This window comes from Nestor notabilis, unplaced genomic scaffold, assembly GCF_000696875.1.
Source record: "Nestor notabilis isolate BGI_N333 unplaced genomic scaffold, ASM69687v1 scaffold14132, whole genome shotgun sequence".
NCBI classification, from domain to species: domain Eukaryota; kingdom Metazoa; phylum Chordata; class Aves; order Psittaciformes; family Psittacidae; genus Nestor; species Nestor notabilis.
Window position 1 is genome coordinate 18,782 of NW_009917098.1, and position 20,817 is coordinate 39,598.

The window sequence follows — 20,817 nt, forward strand, 5'->3', positions numbered from 1 at the left end:
GTCATATGGTCTTGACAGATCATGTGTTGCCTTCAGTAACGCAGGGCACATCATGTCTGCTTTCATTCATCAGTTTATCAAGTTAATGCTGCGTAATAAGGGTCAGTCTTATATTGAACAGTGTGTGCTAAGTATGTAGTGCTATACTACAGCCAAGATGGTTGAAAACTGAGAGGGTAATGATCATTTAACATAAGGAACATCCACACAGCTCTGGATAGATGTTAGTGAGATTTAGGTGTTCAAAGAACGAATAATAACATGCAGGTTCCCTTTGTGCATGCATTAGTTGAAAGCAGATGTCCTCCTCTTGGTAATACGAGATTGAAGAAATAAATCATGAAATGACAGTTGGAAAAGAGATTGAAAATGAATAGAGATTCATCTATTCATCTATTCTAGAAATATTTAGTAATACATCTATTGTATTGCAACAGCTTTTGAAGTGAAATAAAGCATAGCTGCCACTATTTCTGCCCCGACTCATCCCCTCTGTAAGTTTTCTGTCTCATCTGACAAAGGTGTGGATGCAGGGAATGGACGTGGAAGGGATTGGGAAGAGAGTGTTTCTTGTTTTTAAGGGAAAGAAGAAAATCGGGTTGCTGACGCAAATGAATAAGCATCCCGTGTGATCATGGGCTGATCTCCAAAGGATGATACAGTGATTTATAGTCATGATTAATACTGGAAATTCTATCTGTTGTGTTCTGTCATTGTGGTTCTGAGTTACTGGCTGGGCTTAAACCACGACAATGATTTAGTGCTCTTTCTTAACTAGTTACAGTTAGATTTTGAACAACCATCACCTGCTGTGATTTAGAATTCGGATGTAATTTGTTGTCTTCGACTCTTGTGCTGTTCTTAATTTTCATTCGTTTGAAGTCCTCCTTTTAAGAACTTATGCTATAACCTGGCAAATGTTGTTGGAGTTACTAAGTTGAATCTCAAAATAGAAAACATTTGTAGCAGCTTCCCCATGATGATTCTCTGACAGTGGCAGTAGAACCACCTAAGTGTACTCACTGCAGATGAGCTAAAGAGAAAAATCAAGAACCCTCTGAGTAATACTGAAGATCATTGAGTTTAAACCAGTATGTAAAGAAGCTGCTTTAGCCTTATAATTATCTGATTGTGTGCCAGATACAGAAATGGTACCGTTAACTCTTGAAAGCAAGTTATCTTAGTACTGCTGTTTGGAATAAAACAGCAGTACTAAGTGGAATAAATTAGGATCTTAAAGATGAGATTTTTTTAATTTTTTTTTCTTTTTTAGTTTGTTTGCTATTTTCTTTTTCCAAGGATGCTGCCCTATATGTTAGTTTTGATGGCAGATTTTGATCAGTATTGATTTTGTTCCAGCATCTCAAATCTAACTAAGCTTTATAGAAGTTTTATGGAGGAATATGACTCTTTGTGTTTAAGGCATTTTAATTCAAACAATACTTACAAGGAGAGGGGAAAAGAGGTGTTTTGTGGGTGGGTACCTTCCACTTCATTTCTCATTTTTGGGGATTATGTTCAAGTTCAAGGTTTCTCACAATATTCTCATCGGTAAACTGGACTTAAATTCTGCAACATGGCTTTTTCATTTCTGTGGCACTTCCCGCAGCAGACTCAGGTAAATTGCAAACCAGAAGATTTTAATGAATCAAGTTTGAAAATTGCATTCCAATCAGTTCAGTATTCTCTGTGGTGATTTGACATCAAAATAAAATTATTTACATTTCTTTAAATTTTTAAATCTGTTGCAGACTTTGGTTATGATTGTGCATAGACTTTGAGTGGTGGTGGCTATTGCTTTTGGGCAGATGTGTAATGTGTAATATTACAGAAACAACATGTGTTTGAGAGTAGAAGGTGTAAACCTCAAACTAATTACTATGCTGTTATGGGAGGGACAGTATATGTTATATACGTCCTATCATGTAGCATCTCCATCACGCATTCTAGGTTGTCAGAATATTTGATTTGTCACTTTTCAAGTCCAAGTGAATTTTTGCTTCTTGTATGACTTGAAGTTCAGTAATTACGAGGATAATCAGGATGTTTTTATACCTTAATAAGGGGTCAGCTTTTCCCACTTGTTTCCAAAAGGGAGTGGATTAGTAGGAATGAGGAAATCAGATCAGTATGACTTTGGATTTCATGGCTAAATCTTTTAGTGTGTGTGTAGCCTAAACTTCTTGAGTTTCTCTTAGAAAAGAGACTGGATTTTGCTTTCGTCACCTCCTTTTGTCCAGTGACTGTGTTGAGTTTCATGCTGGATTTCAGTGTCATGTTTCCTAACTGTTTTCTGAAGTGTTTCCTGAGATGTTTTGGAAGATTCATTACTTCTGTCAGTGGACAGAATCTCCTAGCTAGGTATTTTTGGAATGTAATCGAGACTATAGAAGTTACTGTGGGCTTTAAAGACAGTTAGGACTTGAGAGTTTTCTCCCTTCATTACAGTTCCACGTTTTGCTGCTGTGGCTGTCGTAGCAGCAGCACTTTGTGAATCCTAATTCAGTCAGGTTCAATCTTTGCAGAACCTGTTTATAGGTTTCATAGAATGATGATATTATAGGTTGGAAAGGACCCTTAATTTCATAGTAAATAAGGACCCTTAAGAGTCCAACCATTAACTTTAACAATAATATTACTACGAATCATGTCCCGAAATGCCACATCTACACGTCTTTTGCAGCCTGTTCCAGTGCTTCATAACCTTTTCAGTGAAGAAATTTTTCCCAGTGTCCAATCTAAATCTTTCCTGGCAGAGCTCGAGGCAATTTCCTTGTGTCCTATTGCATGCTACTTGGGAAAAGAGACCAACCCCGCCCTGCTACATTCTTCTTTCAGGTAGTTGTAGAGCGTGAATAAGATCTCTCCTCAGCCTCCATTTCTTCAGACTAAACAACCCCAGTTTACTTGGCTACTCCTCTGTCTCAGGAGACAATAGGGCAGTTGGTACTGTTATCTACATTCCTTGCTTAAATACTTGGACATTAATTGGTGGGAATCTGTAGCTGTAGTTACTTTCAGAAAAAAAAATTTTTTTTTTTTCCATTTAGCACTTTACAGAATCTATTGGGCGTTTTTATAATTTTAAAGGCACTCTTTCTCGTAAAGACTTGATGTAAATAGATTTTTGCCAGAAAGGGAGCAGTACTCAGTACTAGAGAAGTGTGGCATAGATTTCATACCGCAGGAGGCACTTAATGGACGGCATTGGTTATGCGAGTGAACAGGACCTGTCTTTGTATAGCAGTGAAAGCATCACTGAGAAATGTGAATTTTGCGCTGATACTCTAAGACAGACGTTCAGTTGTAAAGAACTGGGGGTGAGGGTGGCGTGACACAGGGACAGGCACTAACAAAAATGAAAGAGCTAAGAGGAATAATTAATGAGAAGGTTAATAAATTAAGCTTACATAGGCTGGGAATAAAGGAAGATGTTGAGCAATAGTTGGTATTGGTTTGGGAGAAGAGGTTCATCTCTGCAAATCGTAGATCACTAGGATACTTTTAAGAGAAGAAAGGAGGAAAAGAATGTTTTAAATTCTAGATATAAAAATAATCCTAAGATACATAAGTACTCCAAAAAGATTCATATTTAGATCTGATCTAAAGCCTATCCAGGACAATGTGATGTTTTTTGTATATTTAAATGGGTTCTGTTAATTAACAGAGATTTGTAATCAGGTCTGGAGTCTGATCATAAAGGACCATTGCATAACTTCGATGATTCTAATTAAACGGCTCAAACAGAAAGTCTCATTGTGCAAATAGATGTATGATTCTTTTGTATGATTCTCCTGTGATTGCCTACTTTTTGATCATTTTTCTGTAATTTATTCTGTGCATTTATTGTATTTCATTCTTATTCCTGTCAAATAGGTAAGCAACCTGAAGAAAATTTTAAAAGGAATATTGGATTACAACCATGAGGTAAGAACCATTTTATGTAATCTACATCTAAATTGCTTTTTAGTTATGTAGCTAACCCATTTAACGTAGATTTTATTCTGCTGATTAAATTATGACTTTTTCTTGCAAAGTATTTGGCATACAGAGTGTTTTGTGTCCTATTCTCAGGTGTTAGCCTTCCCTAAAACTTCTCACCTACTTTATTGAATACTCAGAGCTTTCAGAGGAGTCTGATCTGCAAATTCTGTCATACAAATAGTAGAGGTCTTTGCTGATTATGTTCAAGTGATGGATCTATGTTTGATTTTTATCCCTCTCTCCCCCACTCCAGCTAAAGACTGATGCTCTCCTTTTTTTTTTTCACCTTGAGAGACTAAAGAGCGTTTTTAGCCTTTCCCCACATTAAAATTTTCAATGAAATGTTTTAATCCTGAGATATTGAAGTCTGCCTTTGGCATTCCCTCTTAGACTGCTGAGCAAACTCAGAATTGAACCAGATACAACACAGTGTTATTTTTCAGTGGTGAATCTTCATCTGAAATACGATTTTAGTTTCAGTGATGGTATGAGGCAAATTGATCTGTGCAGGCTGCAGCATAAAATACATAATATGTATGTTCTGGACATTGCCTGTTTCAAAATACTAGCTTTCATTAATACTTTGGAAAGGAAGGTGTTTGTTAACAAACTTAAGTCTTCAAAAAGGAACAGATTTTTAGAAAGAAAAAGTTAAACTCATAAGCTGAAATAAATTTTGAAAATTGATGATAAAGCAAGATGATTATAGCTGACGTTATAGAAAGAAAAATTTTTTTTAACAGAAAATTAATATTTTTATGACAAAATGATGCCAGCTTCTTTTTGGCTGTTTAGTATATATCACGATTAAGTTTCTGGTGTGAAAACTTTACTACTGAGCAAAATTTGAGCTATTTCAAGCTGATTAAGTTCTGCAAAGATAATGCAAACTTACATTTGTAAGTTTGACTGGATATTGATTTGGTTGTTTGGTTGTTTTTTTTTCTGTTGAGGTGATGCTTGTGGTGATAATGAGGATGACCTGGATTCTGCTTTGAATCCTGGTTATGTTTTTCTCAACCTCATTCCCTCTCCTAGCAGTCGCCTTCTACAGGAATATAGATGTGAATGTGTATGGATTTTACCTGATGTAGCTAAAAGCCTGTGAAAAGCGTATATGCTAATTTTGTTAATCTTCAGAATTTTCTCTTGCATTCAGGAGAACAGTTTTTCAATAGCTGTCCTACGTTGCTGTCTTTGTCAATTATAGTATGGTAGAACAAGAAGATAAAGTTATCTATTTATAGCTTGCACGCTTTGTTATGCCCCAGTAATCTTGCTGCAGAACTCTCAGCTCTGGAATTGAAACTATCATTTTTTTTATTTTTTATTTTTTAAAGGTCTTTCATTTTTTTTTTTTAAAGGACATAATGCTCTTTTTCATCTCAAGATATTTATTGCAGAGTCTATAGTTCTCATATTTCTTTTTTTTTTTTGTCGAACTAAATTTGTATCTTTTATTTACTTCAAAATCCTCTATTTCAAAATCCTTCAGATCCTTGGCTTCTTCATAGTGCCTGCTGATATGCCTCTTCCCTTCAGCTTTCTTTAACAGCAATTGTATTATCAGTAACTGTGACATATTATTAACTTAAATCTGGCATTGATTTTGAAAGAAATTCGGCAACTACAGAATATATAAACATAATCCGATTTTTATAATTCAAAGAATATTTTGGTTTACTGTATTATAGCAGTATATGTACAATGGTAGTGTTTTCCGTTGTGCTTGATGCGTTCATATTCTTATTAGAATGACCTAAAGCAAGTCTATTCCAACAAGAATGAATCTGAGTCCTTTAAAGTATACAGAGATTTTAAGTTGTGTTGGTGCTCAGCTGGAAAGCTGTTAAAAAAATAATGCCACAATAGAAAAAACAGTAAATAAAACAAGAACAAACTCAACTACAACAATTCCATAAAGCCCAACCCTGGAAAACTTTTGAATGGCTTGATTTCCACGTATTCTTCATATACATCATTTAAGTGTTTTTCACAAATACCTTTACCTAATTTACTATTTTTCTTGAGTATTAACATGAAAAAGGGCTTCCAGCAAACAAGTGGCTGATTGCCTCCACGGTCTTTGTTTCTTTACTGCACTCTGCTTAAGAAGTGACAGTTTCTCTTTATCTGCAATTAATGTGTCAGAGCTGTGTTTAATTCCATATTTCATATTCATATTTTCAGCCCCCTGAAAGCTCTTTATGAACAATTTAGCAGAATTGTTTAATTCCTTCTACTGACAATCATTAATATAAATCCTTCTTAATTATAAATAAGATTACATTAATTGTAAGTCACATGGGGTTTTTTTTGTTTTGTTTTGTGTGGTCTTTGGTTTGGGGTTGGATTTTTTTTTTTCCCATGCATGTGGGCTGTTTAATTATGTATTGTACTACTATGTCAAGTTCTCTTCCATGGAACTAGCTTTTATAGCTCTGAGACTTGCTAAAAATCCTTAAATTTTCTAAAAGTGCAAGGCCAAGTAATTGAGTTTTTAACCTCTTATTTTTGTCATCCATCAGTGCTAGACACATGTATTGTGCAAGTGCAATATTTCAATCTGTCTTTTTAGTGGTAAGAAATACGAGACTTATGTATAATATTCTGTGCATCATAATATGTTTTTAGGTGATAGATTTCTTTTTAATTGAATGCTTTTAAAAAAATCTGATTATCTGTGTGCCGTTGATCACCATGGAAGCCTGCCTTTGTTACCTTTCTTATCTGAAGAAAAGAATCTTGCTAAGTTTGAAACTAATAGATGCTTGTTAGTTGAAACAGTTGGGTTTGTGTTCTCCCAAATATTAGTCCTGTCAAGCAGCATGGTTTAATATTTAGGTGTTAGGTATTAGGCAGTTTTAAAGGTGGATTGAAAACTATGTTAGAGCGTGAGTGAATTGGTCTTGTTGCTTCTGAATCATCTTTGTATTTTGAAGCTGATGTATGTATATGTGTAGTGATACAGTCGTGTATGTACTGAATTTTTACACAGATTCTAGGGCAACAGATTAATGACTTCACCCTTCCTGATGTTAACCTGATTGGAGAGCACGCTGATGCTGCAGAGCTTGGGAGGATGCTTCAGCTTATTTTGGGATGCGCTGTGAATTGTGAACAGAAGCAAGGTATTAAATTTTGAAAGCATGTTTTCTCCCAGCCAGTGAATGAGAATTCAGCCTGTTGTGTGACTACTTAGGGGGAAAATTGTATCTCTCAGATTGCTGTCAGAGACACATTTTTTTCAGTGATGACATTATTTTGTCCTACATTTAATAACTGTTGTTTTGTTGTAAGCTTCACTACTTTTGGAGTCTCAAACTGTGGAACTGGTTTTGCTTCCAATGTACGTATTTTCAATTTTTGTTTGCTGAGCCATCAGTATGACTGAGGATTGGTCTGAAGATGTGATCTGGGTTATTGTAGTTTCTGAGACTTTTGCATGGGACTGACAAGTAACAAAGAGTAATGTTGGCAACCATGCCCTCTGGACAGCAGCTGAAGACCAAGCATGCTACCTTAAGGGAATCCAAAATACCAGCTGAGGCATCTGTTAGGTGATTGAATCCCACTTCAGCAGTCACTGAAAAGAGACTTCTGCCTCTCTTGGCTCCCATGGCACTCACTGTCTTTCTGACCCGCACAGGTAAAACAGGGACCCATTTATTTTTCCTGCAGGTGCCACAGAGAATGTGATGAACAATGGAGATGGTTGTTGAATTGTCCCAAATCTCATGCCCTAAACTTGCCTTGGGTGCAGCATGTCTTATAGTTACCCAGTTGCCCTAAATTACACTCAAGCCAGTTCAAGCCAGGTTAAGGTAACAAAGCAACTACAGCCATTTATTCCTAACATTTAGGAAGCATAGTAACATGTTTATAAAATAACATGTGTAGGTAAATAAAACTGTTTACTCTATTTACATTAAAGTCACATCAAATATCTGTCCATTCCTAATTTAACTCATTTTGGTTTCCTTTCTGTCAAAAAGACAGCCAGAGTTTCAGGCCTTTTGTCTTCTCTTGCATAGTCCATTTTAGCTTTTATAGCTAGTTTCCCCTTTTCAGTTTTCTCAGGAATGAAAAAGTGAAAGGGACTTACTTGTGATATAGCACAGAAATAAGATCGGAAACCAAGAATGTGTAAGAAAATACCTTGAATTGAGGATGCTGTAGGAAGGCAGGACATTATTGTTAAATTTACAGAAAAGGACAGCCTACCCATGGATTGTGTACTTGTATAGCCTGAACAGTTTGGGAACAAGGTGAGAAAATAAATTGTAAGTAGTTATTTCAGAAGTGTGAGATGCCAGAAGGAAAAAAATGGGTGGCAATCATGAACTTTTTTCATTGATGCAATGTTCCAAAGATCCAGGATTTATGCCGAACAGACTTCTGATAAATTCTTAACTAAATTTGTTGGGGTGGGATTTGACTGATGATAATGCCTTTCAGTGTCATCTGTGACACGTCATTTTGTAGGAAGGATGCAGCTTGTGACCTAATGGTCTGTCTGTGTGATTTGAGTTTCAACAGTAACATTTCAGAATGCTCTTATTTTCAGAATACATTCAGACCATAATGATGATGGAAGAATCAGTTCAACACGTTGTGATGACAGCCATTCAAGAGGTATGCTGGGATGCCTAGAGAGTATAGAAGTTCAGCCTTTCAGCCTTCTTTTTTGCACTTTGGAGAAACTTAGTTGGAAGTTCAGAAAATAACGGGCATAGATTTTTCCATTTCACATTTTAAAAAAAAAAAATCTTAATTTTGCTTAGAAAAACTTGCTTTATGTCAAGGAGCTCTGGTTGAATGTCCCACTTTTCTTTAAATCTAGAAGATTGAAACTTCTAGATATTTTTGATACTGAGTTTCCTTTCCTTTACTTTTCCCACCCTGTGACTCCTGAAGTGCGCTAGACTGCTTTTATATGAGTAACTAATTACTCTAGAATTTCTTCAAAATTTGTTCCTTGAAATTGCAGAACTCTGTGAACTGTTAATTTTATTTACTTTTTTTTTTTTCTGGACATGTGAAAAGAAAGAGAAATGGATAGTATTCGTTTGTCAGCTGTACTTTTATGAGCAGGCTAATGAAGTTATTTGTGCTAACGTTTTTTTTCAAGTCAATAAGTATACTGCAGTATATTTTGTAAAAGTGCTGTTCAGTAGTAAATTAAAACCACAGTGAAAATTAAACCACAGTATTAGTAACCACTACAGCCATGAAGTCCCCACGTGACTTCTTAGGAGCTCAAAGTACCTATAAGTAAACTACCTATCAGTCTTCATAGGTGAAGGTTTGCTGCAGGGCAGGCAACTTAAGGAAAGCAGGAAATCCGTGGTAATCCTGTTTCTTTGGGCCTGAACAAGACAAACTATATCCCACATTGAGCACTAGAGCAATTTCACTCTTCTGTAACGTCTGAATATAAAGATGCCCATGAGCCTGCATGGACCTCATCCCTTGTTATCACTTTGGCCAGTGTTGTATCCTTGCAGTTGTACATACTGTGATCTGTGTGGACTGCTGTCTATCAGACTGGAGAGAGGACTTTCGAAATGAGCATTGAAAGAATCCTTATGCTGAGTTATTTCCAGTCAGTGCTGCAATCACCAGTTTGCTTGAGTTTGGGGATATTTTACTATAGCATTCTTCCTAACTAATACAATGCTGTGATGGATTTTCACAATGTAGTCTTTTATTAAACCCAACTTTCATCATCACTATTTTTCTGTCCTGTCTTAAAATAGAAAACCTTCTCTTACCCTCCCTCTTTTTGTTGAAAATCTCCTGGGTTGTTTTTTTTTTTTTTTTGTGAAAACCTCCTTCATTAGATAAAATATCCAGATCTGAAGCAGCCCACAATTTTTGACATTTAATGAGTAGGCATTGACTTGTTTAGTGTTTGTGCCCTTTCTCAGAGATGGGGAGTAGAAGTGGGGAGAAATCAAGATGGGGGTATGTTCATCTGAAACAGATTTTTGAAACTTGGTGAATCAAAAAGCTTATTATTCAGGTACTGATGTAGTTCTCAGTGATTTTAATGCTACCTTCCAAGCTGCTTAGAAATCCAATGCATTCCAAACTAAATGAGGAGCATCTTGGGTGCTTAACAAAGAGGTCAAAAAGTGTCTCAAACTTGTAGCATGGGACTTACCTCCATTATTTTTCAGTGGCCTTATAAGTTTGCAGAGGTCCCAGTTAACTGGAGGCTGGCGAAGGTCCCAATTTTCAAGAAGGAGAAGAAGGAAGACCCTAGTAATTACAGGCCTTCAGTGCCTGGCAAAATTACGGAGAAGGTTATTCTAGGATTTACTGAAAAACATGAGGGAGACAAGCAGTCATTGGTCCTAGCCAACAGGTTCACGAGGAAAAAGTTCTGCTTAACTAACTTAACTTCCTTTTTTGACAGGGTCACCCATCTAGTTGACCAAGGGAAGCCAGTAGATGTGGGCTTTTTTGGATTTTAGCAGAGCTTTTGATACTGTCTCTCACAGTATCCTTCTGGACAAAATGTCCATCATACATTTAGATGAGTCCATAATGCTTAGGGGTGAGCATTTACTGGTGATTTGGGCTCAAAGAGTTATAATAAATGATGTTTACATCAGGCTGGTGGCCAGCAGCAATGGAACTCCACAGGAGTGATTTTAGGATCACTGCTCTTTAATGTTTTAATAAATAATCTGGACACAGGAATCAAATTTAGAATCCAATTAAGGCAGTTTGCTCATGATACTAACCTAGGAGCAGCTGTGCACTCCCTCAAGGGCAGAGTGACCTTACAGAGTGATCTAGATAGTCTTAGGAGTTGAGCAATCACCACTGTATGAAATTTAACAGGAGCAAGTGCTGGATTCTCCACTTTGGATGGGTTAATCCTTATTATACATACAGAGAATGAGAAGCTGGAGAGCAGCCCTGTGGAAAGAGATCCAGGGGTTTGGGTTAATGGCAAGTTGAATGAGTCAACAGTGTGCCCTGGCAGCCAAACAGGCCAGCTGTGTCCTGGGGTGCATCAAGCACAGCATAGCTAGCTGGTTGAGGGAGGTGACTGTCCCGCACTGCACTGGTGCAGCCCCACCTTGAGTACTGGGTGCAGGTTTGGGCACCGCAGTATAAGAAGGACATCAAACTATTAGTGTGTCCAGAGGAGAAGTGACGAAGATAGTGAAAGGTTTCGAGGGCTTATGAGGAGCAGAGGTCACTTGGTTTTGTTCAGCTTAGAGAAGAGAAGGTTACGGGTTACCTCATGGCAGTCTTCAACTTCCTCAAAGAGGGGCAGTTGAGTGGGGAGATGCTTATCTGTCTACGGTGATTGCAACAGAACACAAGGAAACGGAATGAAGCTGCATCAGGGGAAGATCGGATTGAACATTAGAAAAGGTTTCTTGGTGGGTAGTTGTTCACTGGAACAGGCTTCCCAGGGAAGTGATTTGTGGCAACAAGCTTGTCAGAGTGCAAGGAGCATCTGGGCGATGCTCTCAGTCATATGGTTTAGTTTTAGTCCTGCAAGGAAGTGATTCATGGCAACAAGCTTGTCAGAGTGCAAGGAGCATCTGGGCGATGCTCTCAGTCATATGGTTTAGTTTTAGTCCTGCAAGGAAGTGATTCATGGCAACAAGCTTGTCAGAGTTCAAGGAGCATCTGGACGATGCTTTTAGTCATATGGTTTGGTTTTAGTGGGTCCTGTAAAGAGCAGGGAGTTGGACTCTAATCCTTGTGGTCCCTTCCAACTCGAGATATTCTGTGATTCTAACAAGAGTTCAGATCACGAGCTGCACCTGTAGTCTGTGATTTTGAAATTCAGTGAAACCTCACTGCATTTAAAGAGGTTTTTCTAGGACTCAGAGCAGCTCTCAGAACTCAAGTGGCTTGGACTAAGCAATATGTAGGAGACATCAAATCAGGTGCCTAAGAAAGTAGATGTATATGTGTATTTGAAAAGTCGATATGTCACCTAATCCAAACATTTCAAAGCATTTCATATGCAGGTACTCTTTCTTCAAAATTAGGTATGTAAGAAGACCTCTCTAAGCTTTACTGAGGTACTATGTAATTCATTCTCCTGTTTCAGCAAAGCACATATAAATACTTCTTGATACTTCTTCTCTTGTTTTCATAAATCCTCTTACTCATGAAAGTATTCCATGATGTACAGAAGAACAAGCCTCTGGCCTGTTTTCTCTGGGTTTTGTTTTGGTTTTTTTTGCATGAGAAGCTGTTTTTTAAATGGAAGGAGGAGCATTTTATATGTTAAATTTTATTAGGCTATTTTGGTTTTTTTCATACCTTGTGACTTCAGCATTTCCTTTCTCCACTGATTTAAATCTTTAAAATATTAATAATAAAACATGCCTTATGCGCCATAAGGGTTTTATAAATTGAAAAATGCTTTTAGTTTATTTTTTCAGTACAGTCAAATTGATCTGGTGTGTTGCCGCCACCACCTAGATTCTTAGATTCTTCTAATCTGCGGGTGTGCATTTCTAAATGCAAGCTGTGCACAAGATAGAGGAAGACCAAGAATGATATAGCTATCAAAAATATTGCAGGAAAGTATTACGTAATTATAAATTATGTATTGTGTTGTATATTGTGTAATACATTCCAGTATTCCATTTATATCATTATAATCTATTATTACTTGCAATTGATATATTGCTATGTATATTATAAGATACATTTTTAATTTCATAATTTGCAATTTTGTTTTTAAAAGCCAAAGCTTTCTCCTCGTGGAAATTATTTTAGCTATTAGGTATTTCTCTTTCCTTTCCTTTCTTTGACATCTTTGGCAAATTCTGCTGTTTTTTTCCCAAGTCTTTTCTTTGAGATGCCAAGTTCATCATTGATGAAAGTGGTAGCTGGGGAAATTGCCTTTGTCAAAGGTCAAAGCTTGCCTGGGGTGCAAAGCAAGAGGTACTTCCTGTCTGGATTAATACCAACTCTGTTACTTCTGCAAAGTAGAAACTGCGTTTAGTTTTTTCCCCTCCCTGTATTTTGTCATGACTGGTTAAAGGTTCATCTTCTCTGAAGTAAGAGTGTTTTTTGAGTATCTGGGGAATGATAGAGTAGTATTTCATTGAGTCTGCTAGATGTAGTGAAGGAAGAAGAAAGTCCAGCTGCATTAGAGGATATACACTGTGTCATACATAGCCCTGTCTCTTAAAAAGCAAACAAATCAAAAGATGTTTTAGGGAAAAAACAATCTTCTGAATACAGAAACTGGATTTTGACATTGTTTTATGGGCACTTAAATGAGCTCGAACACTACTAGCAACTGTAGAAGAAGCATTTCAGATAAAGCAAATGTTTTGAACTTCTAACATCATTGACTAAGTGGTACAGCTGCATTTGCAAAATCATGCAAATCATGTGTAGAGAGAAAAAAAGGCATTCATAATTCAGGTTATTCATGCATGCAGATTTTGTGATAGTTTTACCCCTTCCCTAATCTTTATGTATCCATGACAACACAACTTGTTCACATTTCACAAGCAAAGCAGTTAGAAGTGAAGGCTTTAATAATACAAAATTAGCAGATCTACAAGTATTTTTTAAGACATCATACCAAAGCTATGAGCATGAAAATGTATAGATGTAAAGGTTAAGAGGCAATAACAACCGCTTCTCAAAATTACACAAAGAATTATAAAAACTGTCATGTTGTTCAGGTTATTGTACCCTTTACAATCCAGTCTGACCTTCACCACAGAGTAAGCTCTTTTGATTTTAAATGACATTTTATTATTTCAACAAATATTTGTGCTGTTTGAAGTCTTAATTCTAAGTATGCAAATAAACCAGAAAAAGATCAAGGAAGTAAATGCTAGTTGCTGGCTTTCACTGTGAGGAGCTCTTAAAAAGACTTTTCCTTCTCTTGTAGAGGCCTAATGCAATTGCTTGATTTTGCAGGCACTTTATTGATTTCCCTTTTTATAATCAATTCACTTGTAAGATCGTCATCCATTAAAGGTCCATGTGAAGACAGGTGTTAATATTTGTCTGAACGTGAGCTTGTAAGTGAAGGAGAGAGAGCAGAACACAGACATTTGCTTACATATACCGTTTCCCTCTCCAGGATGTGGGGAGATGTGTAGTGAAGAGATGAAGGCACTCCTTCACCCTGATATTCTCCCTTTTCACCCCCCTTCTTAACTTTGGGTTGTTGTTAACTTATCAGAAGTTGTATTTCTGTATTACTTCTAAGTAATCTGGCAGTCTTGTTCCTTTTCCTTGTCTGATCATGCTAGATGCAGCACAATCCCACAGATTTCTTCTTTAGCATTCCCACCATCTCACAGGCCATAAGATTGCAAGACGCTTCTTGTTGCATTGAGTCGGACTGTGATTCTTGCACTCAGTGCCTCATGCATACTTCCCGTGACATTCCTGATGCTCCTGATGGAGTTAAGTTCACAAGTTCTGTGTAACATTCATGTTACACCCACACCATGTATCTCCCCCACCTAATCCTTCTCCCAGCTAATGTCCTCTTTTCTGGACATTTCTGTTAAGATTCTCAAGAATAGGAATTTTTGAGAGAGTTGGCAAAACCCACTGTAGGATAAAGGGATTATATTATTTGCCTTGTCCTGCTTTCTGTATGGTAATCCACAGAAAGCGGCAACACCACAGTGGCCTCTAGTGGGTTATGCAGCGTCTTGTATTCCTCCTATAGTAAGTCTTGGCAGGTCTGTTAAGACGGGTTTCTGGGGAGCTGTGCTTTGGCCACAAAGGGCTGGTGGCTGTCAGGGATATATTGTTGAACACCCTTGCGGCATGGGACCTGCCAGCTGGAAAGTCTGGCTTTGTGGGTGCAACTTGTTTAGTGTCTTAAGTGTGTTTGTGAACAGTGTTGTGGGATATATAATAGGGACAAGTGTTCAGTATTTGGTTGAGAGGGATATCCCCTTTAGTCATCTGGAAAAGCATTTAAACAGTATTATTAAAATGGCGTCTGTACAGACGTTACAGAGCAGAGAGGGATTGGACATTCTTGTTTTGGATGGCAAAACAACAAATCAGCTCAGAAAACATGGCCCTAAATGAAATACAAGTTTGTAACATCACTATGTATGGTAATGAGAAAGACGTGTTTGAAGGGGACAGTTCTGAGGTTAGAGGTTTTCTTATTACTGTTACAGAGGATCAGGGCTTCATGGAATGCTTCATTTCAATGGTGTTTGACATTGTAAAGATGAAGACAAAATGGGAGGAATTCAGTTAGCAACAAATATCTTCAGGGTCTGAGAAGGACTGTTGGGGACAGATAGATGAATTTAAGAATGTGATATGCAGCTAAATTGAAATTAAGGAGATGGAGAAAGGGAGAGACATTAGTGAATAAATATTTGAGTGATGTAAACATCAAACAGGTTTTCTCTTCTACACAGTTGTATAAGCAGAAAGAATGGAGAAGAAATTAAAGCTCTGTGCTGTATGTCCAAGGAACTTTGCCAGTAAAAAGTAATGCAAAAGCACTGATTCCTGGAAGAAATAAAGGAAGCCCTATCTCTGGAGAAAGTAACCAGGCTGAAGAGGAGGCCTTAGGAAAGAATTTTTGTCCTGGTTTTAGTTAGAATAGGGTCTTCTTGATTGTAACTTTATGAGTTCTCTCACTGGAGAACTTGTAGAGCATTTTGACTTTGGACGAGATGACAGAAACCGTCAGAGTGGTTTGGTAATGCTGCCTTTTGAGTTAGTTACAATATATTTCTGATTTGGAGGACTTTCTTTTTGTGTCTTAGAACTTTCAGTAGTAATTTTACCTGTGTTTTCTGGAGGTGGCTGGGAGGAGGTCTTTGGGATACAACTTCTTGTTACATTAGATTTAATTTCTAACTGCCTGTGGAGCTGATTAGTGGGTTAATGAACAAAAACTTACTTTCTTATCAGCTTTTTCTCTTTGAGTAAGCATATCAGTCAATATGGGAGGCTTTTGTTTGTGTTTTAAAAGTCATGGCTAAAAATAATGTTTGCTAGACTAAAATTATTCCCAGCTATTCCTGCAATCAAATAGGTTAGTGTAAAAGGAATAGTAGTGCTTATTTCAGGAGTACGCTTGAGAGACTTTCTTTTTAAATTTGAAAATTACAGACAACTCCAGAGCAGGAATTTTAATCATCTTTGTTTTACACAATTAGCTGAGGTAGGTGCGTTGCCAGCTTCAGCTGAACAAATAAATAATTTGATGTGAACTCCATCTAATCAAAAAAATGAAAACTGCTGGCAGAAAACAATTGAAGGCAGGTCTTGCATGGTATGTTGATAGTACTATCATTCAAATGCCACTTCAATAAAATGCTTAACAGAGTGTATTATAGGTTTCATCATAGATAAACAATGTGTGTTGTTAGAGATGATGTAAGATTTCTTTTATAGTGCTTTAAATATTCTAAGTTCTGAATATTTCTTTCTGTCGTTGTTTCTGAATGCCATATAAAAATGAAGTTAAAAACTTCCAAATGAAATCAGATTGGAGCTCCCTAAAGTTAAAATCAGCTTCTTTCATTACAGCTTAGCTTTTAAAATAAAAGTAAATCCTTGCTTTTTCTAATCCACTCTAATCTAATTGCAGTTGATGAGTAAAGAGTCTCCAGTCTCTGTTGGAAATGATGCTTACGTTGACCTTGATCGGCAGGTATCTAAGACTAGATGTTTTATTTTCCTTCAATCATAGCACATTAGTGGCTAGTCATTTTGCTTTATTAAGAAGTCTTTTTTGGTTTTTTTTTTCTTTAATTGTGGGAAATTCAAATAAGAATTGGAAAACTAAATTTCAATATTTCAAGTTCTTTTGCTTTATAAATTGTGTTTAACCATTTTGTGTATTTAAAGGAGAGAAAAACTCAATTTGGAAAACAAGTTTAGCTGTATGACATAGTATTGCAAAACTGCAGACCAGTGCAAATCTTTGGGTATTGAGGGAAAAAAAGAATTTAAAAAAAAAAAAAAAAAAAAGTAGTATTTAAATATAACTTTTTTTGCCAATTCGTACTTCTCAGGTCAGTTAAAAAAACCAAAACCAAACAAAAAACCCAACCCAAAACCAAATAAAAAATCCCAAACACACACAGAAAAAAACCCAAACCCAACAACAACAAAAAAACCCCAAGAACATGTAGATGGGTTCAAAAATCCTTAAATCAGTCCTGGGAACTCCTACAATATGTAAGAGAAATTTTTGAGAGAATCCTTCCCTGTGTGATATATCCAAAGAACATGCAAAATAAATTGGTTTTTTTACTAGTTTAACCCATAGTAATACTGTCCTACTTTCTCAGTCTTTATTTCTAATTGAGAACTATTGCTGTACACTGGTATTCCCTGTGTTCCTCCATCATGCATTTTCTGTGGAAGTATGTAAATTCTAACAGATGGAATTAATTTTTTCATTGTCAACAGGCCCTTGAAAAATAAACTTGGAAAAAATAAGTTGCCATGATTCTGGTTGAGAAAGCCCATCTAAAATTCATCATAGATAATAATATAGGTCTATATACAGAACACGTATGCACCTGTTTTATTAGGTGAATTTTCTTGTAGCTGTGTTTATTATATTAACTGCATTTGTATGCAGACTTGCAAGATATGTATCTTTGAACATAAAACCTCTGAAGAGAAGCATTTGAATATTTCCCACTGGGTAGAAGATTCAGTGCCCTTTTACAGAAGGGTAGGATTCTCCCTTGCCATATTAATTGTATTCCTGTTGTGCAGTAAGTGTAGCTTCCAGTGACTAGAGATCTTACCCTGTCTATCTCCTGTATTCCACCTTGCAGTCCTTTTTGTATTTGAAGTGTAGATTGAAAACTGAAATTATGCACTCTTTGCATCCGTAAAGAAAAGTGGTATTGACAATTTTTTCATTGTACAGAACTGATGAGTTCTTCAAACACAATTTCTTCAGGGCTTTTTGACTCTATTTGTAGAATAGATGTTATAATTCTAATGTATTTTTGTAAGACCAAATAATTACTTTTAAGTATGTTTACTTTTTACAAACTAAAGAGTAAATGTTTACTTTTTACAAACTAAAGAGTAATTATACCTGCTTCTTTGTTCCTTTCTAAGAATGGAATTCCCTCAGTTTTCGAAAAAATTAATATAATACAAAAATAATTTTATACCTATGTAGTTCAGAATATTTTTATACATTTCACAGAGAGTGATGAAAATATAAATGTTTGTTGTTTATGGTAGCTGAAGAAAACCACAGAAGAATTAAATGAAGCACTAGCAACAAAAGAAGAAATTGCACAGAGATGTCATGAGTTAGATATGCAGGTAAGTTTGCTATATTGTACATATTGATTTTGAAGTGGGGAAGAGATGTGTTAATTTTTAGGCAGATGAAAACAAGAAGTGTAATGTGGAAACAAAAAATTTTAAAGGGAAATAAAAATTGCACAGTAATTATGTTGCTTTACTTGTGCTGGCAGAGCAAATTTCATTGTTTTCTTCCCTTGATGCAATGTTGCCAGTATTAAGGTGATTCATACTGACAAACCTTTTCTTCATCCAGTTAGGAAGGGGTTGAGTTGTGTGGTTCAGCTCTTGCAGGTTATGTTGCTGTAACAGTTATACAGTTAAGTGTTAAATCACTATCAGAAGTTACTGTAGTCTATCAGCTGTTTATGGATTCAGAGTCAGCTTTACTGTAAATCAGGCATACCTCATTCAGAAGACATGAGGAGTGTAAAGTGGGAGCCCTGAAAGGCACTGCCATTCCCTAGTTTGGAATATCATTCAGGCTTTTGCCAAGCAGTTCAGTAGCTGCTAGAATTGACAAAGTTGATTTGTGTGTCCTGGTTGATTTTGGTGTATTTGATGATTCAAGCTCTTATTGAAGCATTTCCTTCTGTCAGGATGTTTGCATTCCCTCTCTTCCCCTCTTCCTCCTGCATGTTATTTAATAATACATGAACCCATGTTCAGCTGCTGTTTGAGTTGCAGCACTTTGGGTTCTTTGCACTACTGCCTGGTTTTGCAATGTTGGTTAAAACACGAGTCATCTTTGGGACTGTGTTCCTATTTCAGGCCTGCTTGCAAATGGCCACTGTTTTGTTTTGTTTTGTTTTGTTTTTTTTAATAAACAAATCTTGGAAGGACAAAGCCATACCTTGGATAAGCAGACTTGAATATTCTGTGTGATTAATAGACGTTGTTTCTCTTGGAAATTAGTTTTAAAAGCCTTACTGTGGAGAGCTAGTTTTATTTGTTTGTCAGGAAAGAACGCAGACTTTATTATAATGAAGTTACCTTATTTGCTAACTAAGACTTTTTCTTTAGAAGCTTGTGTTAATACAGTTAAGAATAGTTAATAGTTAATGTTCAGAATGTTAACTGAAATACAATTAAGAATAGTTATATTTTCTGCATCACATCACATAGCAATTGAATACCTATTAATGTTACAGTATATTCTTGTGAAGTGTGATTATTGAAGCCCGTGATCTTTCATTTGTGGGTTGTGTTGATACTCTATTATGCACAAACAGAAAAAACCTCTTCTTTATAACCGGATAGCTCAGTTATTCCAGTTTATGTTTTTACTGCAACAGGTTGCAGCCCTCCAGGAGGAGAAGAGCAGCTTGCTTGCTGAGAACCAGATTTTGATGGAACGTTTAAATCAATCTGACTCTATTGAAGATCCCAACAGCCCTGCAGGTCGTAGGCACTTGCAGCTGCAGACTCAACTTGAACAACTCCAGGAGGAAACATTCAGGTAGAAAAGCTATGCTTGGTTGGATTGTTTGTTTGTAGCTGGCAACAGATATAATTTATATACCTCTGTTTCTCCTGGCAATTCTGAATTAATATAATAGGTGGTATAATCACAGTAGTAAAGTTCTTACAGTGATGTACGTGTTAAGATTTACCTTTTTACAAGCTCCAGTATAAAAAAAATGCATAATTTCTTAATGCTGAAATGCTGTATATGTGTCACTCTCTAGTCTTTGAAGTTGTTTTGAATTGTGTGCAGTCATTTCACTCATGTTTGTCAGAATTGGTGCAACTGAGAAGTAGTATGCTTTCCTCCTTGTAAATTACTCTGATTGTATTTTTAAGGTGGAGGAATTCTTAGCTGAAAGTTTGCTTTGAGCAGTACTGCAGGTGGTATTGTTATACAGCAAAGTGTGTACTTCTCTGAGTTTGAAAACAAATTGTTTCATACCTGAAGGATGGAGATTATCTGCAAGTGAGCTCTACTCTTTATTTGCATTTCCTTAGCACTTGGAAATACAGTTCTTTTTTAAATATCCTTCCTAGTCCTTTTAACTGTTGCTTTCAGGCTGTGTAAACCTACTCTGTTCAAAAAAAGCTGGTCCACTTCACCATCTTCTTTTCATTCTTCTTGCTGTACTTTTCCTATCCTTTGTGAATGAAACCATGGTATTTATTTGCACTGCCAGTTTTTCTTCTCTTTGTCCTCTTCTGGTTGCCCCTTGCTAATTTGTGTGTGTGGTTTTTTTGTTTTGTTTTGTTTTCTTTGCCTGTTTTGCCATTTTTCCACTTTGTCTCGCTAAGCCTCTTTTTTCCTGGGGGTTCAGGCATGCCCTCTTCCTTCAGTTTCCTGAAAAATGCTCAGTGTTTCTCTTTCATAGAAACTAGTGCCTGGTTTTCTTCTTTCTATACATCTACCCTGTAAAGGAATAGGTACTGATGTCTCTCTAGTGTCCCCTTTTATCTCTCCTTATTCATCCCCATGCTCTGGAGTGATTCCAACCTGAGTCTGTCATCAGTTGCAGTTTGAACAGATTTTCTCCCCATATCCGGTATCTGCACTGCCTGGTACTCTAGTTTCAGGTACAGAAG

At 36.6% G+C, this 20,817-nt stretch overlaps 1 protein-coding gene across 1 annotated transcript in view; it reads left to right on the forward strand.

Moving 5' to 3' along the window:
• LOC104413826 (protein Hook homolog 3) overlaps window positions 1–20,817 on the forward strand; it is a gene marked incomplete at its 5' end in the record, with an annotated part of 62,681 nt that overhangs the window by 15,278 nt on the left and 26,586 nt on the right. The window contains 6 exons of the mRNA XM_010024930.1: window positions 3,877–3,927; window positions 6,983–7,115; window positions 8,552–8,619; window positions 16,577–16,639; window positions 18,202–18,285; window positions 19,563–19,726. Coding sequence (XP_010023232.1) covers window positions 3,877–3,927; window positions 6,983–7,115; window positions 8,552–8,619; window positions 16,577–16,639; window positions 18,202–18,285; window positions 19,563–19,726 — 563 coding nt within the window. The remainder of the gene's footprint in view (window positions 1–3,876; window positions 3,928–6,982; window positions 7,116–8,551; window positions 8,620–16,576; window positions 16,640–18,201; window positions 18,286–19,562; window positions 19,727–20,817) is intronic.